Source organism: Nannospalax galili, unplaced genomic scaffold (assembly GCF_000622305.1).
Source record: "Nannospalax galili isolate Female #2095 unplaced genomic scaffold, S.galili_v1.0 scaffold72, whole genome shotgun sequence".
In the NCBI taxonomy this organism is placed as follows: Eukaryota; Metazoa; Chordata; class Mammalia; order Rodentia; family Spalacidae; genus Nannospalax; species Nannospalax galili.
Window position 1 is genome coordinate 11,467,973 of NW_008336933.1, and position 9,753 is coordinate 11,477,725.

General features: G+C 42.1%; 1 protein-coding gene across 1 annotated transcript in view; it reads left to right on the plus strand.

Annotated features, from left to right (window-relative positions):
* Slc22a23 (solute carrier family 22 member 23) overlaps positions 1–9,753 on the plus strand; it is a 178,397-nt gene that overhangs the window by 42,732 nt on the left and 125,912 nt on the right. Inside the window, exon 5 of the mRNA XM_008831688.2 lies at positions 5,226–5,380. Coding sequence (XP_008829910.1) covers positions 5,226–5,380 — 155 coding nt within the window. The remainder of the gene's footprint in view (positions 1–5,225; positions 5,381–9,753) is intronic.

Sequence of the window (9,753 nt, forward strand, 5' to 3'; positions counted from 1 at the left end):
AAGAATGCTATGTGACAGACTGTTTATGTCTTCCTGGTACCCCCCTCTGCATCCTGGTTAGCTGATATAGCTGACCAGGAAAAGAGCCAGGGCAATGGGGACATTAGCAGAGAGTTCTGGGGCCACTTCATATTTGTGGAAATTTCCTTCCTCAGTCTAGTGTCTATTCGTGTTAACATACAGTGTGAGTCTGGAATCTGCCAAGTCACCATTTCTAGGGCTTCCTATGGACACATTCCTTGTGTTCAGCAGTACAACTGTTAGTGACCTCTGCAGACCTGCCCTGGGAGCTTTTTCTAGTCTTTGAGGACGGGGAAGTTTTTACTTAACCAAATGCTTGGGTTCCTAGGTTTTCAGCATGAGCTTTACTGGTCTAACAGATACTACTTCCCAGGAAACTTCATCGACAGAAATTAGAAATATACAGTGATCTAACTCATGTCCCCTCCTTTATATATAAAAAAAAAAAAATGTATACTTAATGGAGCCCGTGGTGTCCTGATTCTACAAGCGATTTAATAGAACACTAAATATGGGCTTCTGTTAAAGGCTCTGTGTATGAAGATGTAAGCTGTGTCAAGTGTTTGTCTTGTGTATATAATACTCAGTGGTCTCCCCAGTCAGTCACATACCAGGCCTGTGCAAAAGACTAAAGAGTTCAGGTCTTGTTCTGAGTGACCAGAGTCTGATGCTGCAAACCCACTTCTCTGTGGTGGCTCTCTGAGGGATCAGGTTGGATGAGTTGAATAGGTGTGCCTCACTGAGTCAGTGCACCTGGCTCTGGGATAGTTTGAATGGTCTTCTGAAAAGTTTGGAGGTTTAGTGTTTTTCATACCTCCCCCACTTTTCCCCCCTCATTTTATTCTCTGTTTAAGCCTTGCCTTAATAGGGAAATAACCCCATTTAAAGGAACTCCAGATCTTACAGCAGGAAGCTGATCAAGTCATAGGGTAGGCTTTCTAAGATTGCAGTCAGCAAATATAGACATTGATATGATAGACTGCTTTCCTTAAATAGTTACATTTTTGGAGCTGAGGAGATGGCTCAGTGGGTAAGAATACTTGCTACCCAAGCATGAGGACCTGAGTTCGAATTCCTAGCTCTCATGTAAAAAGCTGGGCATGGCCACACATACCTATAACTCAGAGCTGTCAGGAACAAGAGACAGGAGGATTGCTGGGATTTTCTGGCTGCTAGACTATTTACAACTTTGTTGTAAAGAAATAAAGCGGAGAGTGATAGAGCAGGATACCTGATACACTCCTCTGTCCTGCACACATATGCATATACCCCACATACCCACACATTAATATACACAAAAACTATTTTTAAAAAGAAAATATTTTTTAAAGCAAAGGGCTGGCAAGATGACTCAGTGGATAAAAGCAATTACCACCAACCCTGACTACATGAGTTCATTCCCTAGGACCCATATATGGTGGATGGAGAGAACCAGCTCCTGCAAATTGCCCTCTAACCTCCATAGGCATGCTGTGGCATACACTCCCTCACACTTGTACACACAATGAATAAATGCAATAAATTTTTTAAAAAGAAAAGACAAGACTAGCTACATTTTCAATCCAGATTTTGGATTAGGAGTTACTAGCATGTAAGTTCAACTGTATGGGAGAGATGCAGGATGGGGCTCTATAGAGGAATTGCCTGCATTTATAATAGCAGTCATAGGCTAAGTGATAGTGTAACTAGAGAAACACAAGCTGAAGATTCACGGGAGAGGGGACAGCTCAGGCACTGGTCTCTACAAGGCTGCAAAGGGTCCCAGTCAGGTCCCTTCCATGCAGTGTCTTTCTCTCTGATGTCCATGACTATCTGTCATGGAGTCCCTGTTGACAGAATCTGTAATGTAGAGCTTTGTCCTTGCAGATTCTTTGCTCTCTCTTTTATAGAGTCCTTTTACTTCAATCACCAGTCACTACACTGGAGTGGGATGTCTGTTTCCTTGAGACCCTGTTTCAGTTCCCTATGACTGCTGTCACTACCTCTTATGGGCTCGGTGACTACAGCACAAATTAACTGTCTTACAGTTCTTTGGTTCACAAGCCCGACATGGGTCTCACTGGATGAAACCAGGGTGTCAGCAGGGCAGAGCTCTTTCTGCAAGTTTGTGGCAACAGTTACTTCCTTGTCTTTTCTAGATCCTAGAGACCATGTGTTCTAAGTTCATGTCCCCTTCCTCCATCTTTGCTGGATCCTGGAGACCATGTGTTCTAAGTTCATGTCCCCTTCCTCCATCTTTGCTGGATCCTGGAGACCATGTGTTCTAAGTTCATGTCCCCTTCCTCCATCTTTGCTGGATCCTGGAGACCATGTGTTCTAAGTTCATGTCCCCTTCCTCCATCTTTGCTGGATCCTAGAGACCATGCATTCTAAGTTCATGTCCCCTTCCTCCATCTTTGCAGCCAGCTACAGAAAGTCAAGTTTTCTCATGCTATCCACTCTTGGGTTCCATCTTTGTAATTAGGTCTGACCCTCTTGGAAAATCGTCTCATTCAAGACCATAGCTTTAGTCCCATTTGCAGAGGAGTTCTTGCCCAGAAAGGTTTTTTGAAATCACAGCTTCTAAGAATTCAGGCAAGAGAATTCAGACAGGAACATCTTTGAAGGGTTACCTATCATAGATCCTATGGGGCCTCTCCTATCAATCATGCCTGATTCCAGGGGGGCCAGCCCATACAAGGCTTGTAACTAGCATATGGTGAACACTGACTAAGTCACTAGCACATTTCCACACTTGACACCATCCCCATGGACATTAGGAGGCCCACTGGAAAAAGTTTGAACTTTCCAAGATCACATAGCTCAGAAGTGATATGAGCCTGGATTCAAAACCAGGGTGCTCTGACTTCAGAGACCCTGTGTGCCCCACAGCCCTCATTGATTGATTGGTGTGATTTACTGATTTAAGTAACCATTTGGGAGGGAGGTACTTAGAATGGTTTTTGCAAGATTGAAAAAAAAATCAAGCATCTTTTCTAAAAATAAAAACCTCAAACAGGGAAAATCATGTTTATGTATCAGGGATATAGACATACAGAAAGAAAGTGGGGTATAGTGACATTTACCAGTACTTGAAGAGGTTGGAGGCAGGATTGCTCATTTGAAGCCAATCTGAGCTACACAGAGTTGTAGGCTAGCTATACTGGGCTGCATAGAAAGAAGCTATTTCAAATAGCTACATAAAGTGTAGGAAGGATGAAGCTGAGACACTTAGCCTGGGGTTTCATGCCAGGCCCATCATGTCCCTCTATAAAGAATCTCCCCAACTCGGAAAGACAGAGCCCAGCTCCCCATTTCACAGCTGAGGTAGATACAGGGAATTAAAAGTAGATGTTAGCCAGGCGTGGTGGTGCATGCCTTTAATCCCAGCACTCAGGAGGCAGAGGCAGGCGGATCTCTGTGAGTTCAAGGACAGCCTGGTCTACATAGTGAGTTCCAGGGCAGCTGGGGCTACAAGGAGACCCTGTCTCAAAAAGACACAAAAATCTAACATCTGCCTTTTTTTTTTTTTTTATGTTTTCTTTCATTTTAGGAGAACAAGTAATCCATGTTATAAATGTAATGAGTTAGATGTGAACAAAAGCATCTAGTAAGGTCTTTCCTGGTAAGAGCTTTATGACCCCAGACAAACATGGGAGAAAGGTCTGACGTTCCTAGATACTTTTTTTTTTTCATTGACTTACATTATTATTGAGTTCACAGCCTTGGCCACATATCTCCAAAACAAAGTCACTAATGGAGCTGAGTGAGCCTTTGAAAGTTCTGAAGGCAATGTCGGCCTGTTGTGCCTGCCCCATGTTTTCTTAAAATTATATTATTTTATGTTTATTTATATTATGATGTAAATACTATATTTATGCTATATTTTTATCTTTTAAAATATTATATTTCTAGTTTATTATATATATTTTATTTTTATATTATTTTATGTTGTATATTATATAATTTGAAATTATAGGAGACTGTAGGGCAAGGCTCTACTCTCTACTTTTTTTTTTAAAGAGCTTTAGAGATAAAGTACATATATAAAACTTACCCCTTTAAAGTTCACAAATGAGTTTGAACATGTTTACCAGGTTGAAACCATTTCCATCGCCCTTGTAGGGACTGTGAAATGTTCTCACATGCATTCTCTATTCCCACCCCCACCCTGGGCAGCCACATTTGCCTTTTCTAGGCTTTTACTGGTACAGCGATGCCTTGTTGTAAATGTAAAGGACAGTTGAAGCCATTTAGTTACTTTATGTGGTGTTTAGGCCACCAGGCTTGCATTTCTTTCTCCCCTTTTCCCTGGCAAATAACATCTACTCTGCCCCAGTTTCTCTGTGAACTATCCTTGTAGGCCAAGTCAGTGTGTTAAATATTAATTTGTTTGATGAAGAGCTATTGCCATAGTTTTATTTGTAATGAGTTCAGGAAGAGAAAATGGATGATTTGCATTAGGTACTGGCTGGGGGACTAGCGATTTTTTTCTATTCCCATGGACCACCTCATTTGCCCTCTGATTCCCACCCCCCAGCATACCATCCCTTAGTGATCACTGACCCTGCATCATCCAGCTCTTGTGTGAATTCGTTGTACCCATTGCCCTTTCTTGTTGGCTCCAGTGTAAGGGACCAGGGCACTAGTTTACCATCGCAAGGTGTCTAGGCTTGGTGTGTGGTCCCTTTAGAATTATATACTGTCATGTTGCTGAAGCAGATTGCAGCTGGCCTAACCCACTATAGGCTGTGTGTAAAATGCGGAACCTCCTCTAGGTACCAACTGGGGAAAGGAAGTAAAGCCTTCCTCCATGCCCATGTTGACTTTTGGGCCAGTTCCAAAGGTCAGCAGTTTCTCATTTTATGCTGGGTGTGTCAAGGTTTGTATTTGGGGAGTTATTATTGATTTTTATTATCTTGCCTTGAGTCATCCCTGTTTATTCACAGAGATAGATTTGAAGCAGCCATCAGGGTCATATCTTAATTCTCTCTCCCAGAAGCTATTTGAGTGCTGCTCCAGAATAGGGGATTAGACCTAATGCCCCCCAAGAGGCCTCTGTCCTGAGGGAGTCCATGATCTTGTGAAGGGGTCTAGATACTATGAAGGCACTTAGCCCATACTCAGCCACATATATCAAGTGCTCACTGGATACTGGGTTTCAACATCTAGCATCTCTACCTTGTTTAACGTTGATCTCTGACTTTTTCCTTCTTCACACACAGGGTTGGCCGGCGGCCTGTGCTGTTGTTTTCCATCATCTTCATTCTGATCTTTGGACTGACTGTGGCACTGTCAGTGAATGTGACCATGTTCAGCACACTCAGGTTCTTTGAAGGATTCTGCCTGGCTGGAATCTTTCTCACCTTATATGCATTACGTAAGTAGGAACTGCTGTGACAAGTCCTGCAAAACTCAGCCCAAGCAGTGTTGCTACCTGAGAGGTTCTGGGCAGGAACTGTGCATGCTGGATGTTTGGGATGGCAGAATTTGGGAAACACATATTTTGAAGCCCTTGTGGTTGTGAAAAAACTTTTGTTGCAATGTTATCTGCCATTCCCTTAATCCTTACCTCCAGGTTGGGTTCAATGCCCATTAAGGGACATGGAAGTCTATATAATGGTTTGGAGTTATGGAGGACTGCCACGTTCCTCTGAAGTTTTCTGAATTGGCATTCTGTTCACTTCTGAATCCAGTGTGTCTTTGGGTATCCTAGTCCTTGGTTCCAGCAGAGAATACCAAAGAGCCATCACTGTGCAGACTGGATTTGGTGTTATCATGGACTCCTTGGAATTTTTTTTTCTTTTTTTATTCTGCCTTAAGGCCATACAGAGTTCAAATTTTCACATTCACTTGTTCTCAGATATGACTGTAAGTGGTCTGGATTTGAATAATCAGCATTAGTACTAGAACAATAAGTGTTTGCTCCTATGAGAAAGGATGAAGAAAGCATTCTATGATCTGCCATGCTTGTCACATGTATATCTCTGCTGTCAAATGCGATTGGGTTTTACTTACTTGTGGTTGATTCTCTAGAAGATATAACCACATACCCACAAAAGAAAGAGGGTTTAAGGTGTAGATGTTTTACTTTGGACAGCAATTATATGTTTTGACTTTCCATTTCTTTTGATAATGTAGGCAGGAGTCAGGCCTAGATTAGTAATTCCCAGAGCAATAAAATAAAATAGTTCTAATTCTCCTAAATTTGCATACTAAAGACTTCTTTAGATAACCTGATTTTTTTTTTTTTTTTTTTTTTTTTATGAATGTTTTGCCTCAATTTTTGTAAGGGCCCCCTTGTCATTTTATGCGGGGCCCCCAGAGGCAAGAAGAAGGTATCATATCCCCTGGAACTGGAGTTACAGATGGTTGTTAGCCACCATGTGGGTGCTGAGAATCGAACCAGGGTCTGCTGCAAGAGCAGTCAGTGCTTTTAACCACTGAGCCATCTCTCCAGCCTGTAACCCAAATTTTTGTTCCACTGGAAATATAATTAGTTCAGACATAGTGTTTCAGCCACAAGGAAGGAATGGGCACAGAAAAAGGCCACAAGGATATTCTCCCAAATCCAAAGCCTGTGATTTCATCATCATCTTCCAAGAGTGAACTGAATGGTGTTTTTTACAAGTTACCATTATTAGTGTTTGCCTTTATTTTGGAGCACTTGTCACTTGGAGAGTTCTTTTGAGACATGTGACAAGGCAGTGGGTCTAGGTGATAGTGTTTGGGAGTTTTGTTTCTTTGAAGAGACATTATAGGCATTGGGCTTGAGTATGTCCAGACAGTGTCTGTGGTGTCCTTGTGGCCCTGACCCACCGCTGATCTGTGTAGTGGATCAGATTCTCCGTACTTTTCTTGAGGTAACTCCTCTTTCCTGACATAGGCAGCTGGCTTTTCTAGGTTCTAGTTGTCATAGGGGCTGGCAATCTAGACTTTCCTTATGGACTGCCTCTGAAGATGATGACTGCATATAGACAGAATAAAGCTGCAGGAAGATGGCAGACCATACAACCCATCTCACCACCCCAGTCAACAGAATTCAGGGGAACTTGCCTTACAGCAAAGATGACCTCTCCTTTTATCTCCCATTCCAAGTGCTGATTGACTAAGGCTACTAGAGACCTGGAGGCTTCTGAGGACACTTAGGTCTCAGTAGATGAGAGCACCTGGATCATTAGCCATGTTGGCCAGGGCTGAGGAAGGAGGTCAGGGAAAGACTACACCTGGACCTAGCATTCCCGTCTCTAGAGACTGCCCTTGGATTAAGCCAGGCCAGGTGTGAATGGTACCTGAACTGAGGAGTTGTTCATCCTTACTGACTTTGTTGACGTCATTGTGCCACTGGCCCCATGAAAGCCATGGCTGTGTTTATATTGCATTTGGGGGAGACAAGTTTCATGGGAATATGTACTTGGTGGGCTTCTTTCCTGCTCTAGCCACCATTCATTTCTGATACCTGGGCCTTCCTGTAGCTCGAACTCTCTGGTTTATATTCCCTGTGGGCCCATTCTACTGATGAGACCTTTTCTCCAAAGTATTTGAGTCAGAGTTTATCGTAAGCCTTGGAAGAGTTGGCAAAACATTTTATTTTTATTTGATTGGTTTTTTTTTTTCTTTTTTTCTTTTTTTTTGCTTCAAAAGAAGTTGGGAGGCTGGGGAGATGGCTCAGGAGGTCAGGGCACTTGCTCTTTATAGTAGAAAGTGCTTTTCTGCTTCAGAGTTGTACAGTCTATACTTAGCCTAGGAAATGAGTTTGCTTTTAGCTCCTAGGCAGAGACTCACATAATCTATTTGCATGCTGTTCTGAAAAGAGCCAGCTAGTAAAAATTTTAGGCTTTGTGGGCCAGATGGTCTCTGTTGTAGCTACTCAACTCTGCCATTGTAACATGAAGTAGCCATACATAACATGTAAATGAAGTGCTGCATTCCAATAAAACTTTATTCACAGAAGCAGACTGGACCATGTTGAACCAGTGGACCAGAACTTTCCAAGCACTGATAAAAGTGGTACCTGAGTGGAACTCACAACACAAGCTTTAAGTCCTACCCTCCCTCTTAGTTTTGTCTTAATGGACCTAATTTCACCTTGGTCTTATTTTTCAATCTTCATTGATTATTTTATTACATAAATTTGTGTAAAGAACCTGACAATTTTTTTTCTGTAGTAGAATGAGCTATTAAAATTTTTCATTTTTTTAAAAGTTTGGAAACATCATGACAATAAAACAAAAGTTTCCAGGTGTTACCCAGTGGCCTCTTATATGAGCTAATCAGTTATTTGGTATTGCATAAAAAATAATGAAGGAAAAGGATGTGAAAGATGGCTTGGTGTTCTTTGAGATCCTATGTAAGTAATGAAAATGAGAAGGATTTATTTGAGAGCCAACAGAATAGCCACCCTTAACAATGGAGAGTGCAGTAAAGGAACCAGAGTCATGATTGGCAGATGGGGTTGGGGTAGACATGCGTGGCAGAGCTGAGGTGGCGCAGCCCTCCAAATCTCTGGCCATCTCGAGGGAATGTAGGAACAGGTGACCAGACTGTAAGAAGTGCTCTCATCAACTGGGCAGGGGCTAATTCACTTGGTGCGCTTGCTAGCTTTTGATGGATAAGTAGTACATGTGCTTAGGTAAAACTTGGGGATCTGTTTGACTTGAAGGAATTATTGATAAGCTGGGCCACAGGGACATAGTAATTCTTAACGCTAAGAAAAGTTTAAAACTCCTGGACATTGATTCTTGCAAGTAACATTTTTAATGCTCCCAAGATTCTTTCCTTTTTCTTCCAGAAGCTTTTTTATCTCCCTTGAGGCCTCTTCTGAGGAGGCCTGGCCTTTGTCAGAACAGGCCTGAACCTCATTCTGCTTTCAGTCTCTCAGGTTCTTGGCAGTAGAACTAGCAAAGTAATGATTTTCATCACTTTTATTTCATGTGTATCTTGCCACAAGGGTAGATTGCTCGTTCCCAGAAATGCTGCTGACTTATGAAGGTTTCCTGCTTTGTTTGCAAGGCTACCTAAGGTTTTGATTTCTCTGCTTTGCTGTTTTCTTCTAAGGTACATTGTGGTTAAATATTTTACCCTTTAAACTTTTGTTTTCTTCAAGTTGCCAAAAGGATAAGTGGTTGTGTAATTAGGACATAAAATAGAGATTATTGGCATCTTCCCAAAGAGTCTTTCAACAGCAGCAGAGTGTGTGCTAAGAAGAGCCAGGGAACAGGCCAGGTTTGTGCAGGGCCACAGCAGTAGTGCCTGCCTGCCTCTGAGAACATCCTGAGACACCCAGGTAAATTAAATACACTACCTGCACTGGAGAGTTAATTCTCTGTTTTACTTCTGTAGGTACATGCATGTGCACACATACAACAAGGTAGAATACTTGATTTGGTTAGCAAGAGATACAGACTAAGGAAAGGAAGTAATAAGTTACATTTCCCTATTTGTTTATGAAAATAGTCTTATCAAAGACTAAAGAGATTGTCACTTTTCAGCATGAGCAGACATGATTGTGGTATGACTCTCATTCCCAACTTAATCACAGTGTCACAGGCCAGGTGATCCAGCACTGCTCACAATGTGTCTATCCTCAAAACAAGCCTCTGGGCACCATGGGACACACTTGTCCTGCATACTCAGGAGGCTAAGGTGGGAGGATAGCTTGTATCCAGAATTTGCAGCCCAGCCTAGACAACGTAATAAGACTCATCACTCAAAAAGAGAAAAAGAAAAAAAAGCAGTAGCCAAAAACCAAAA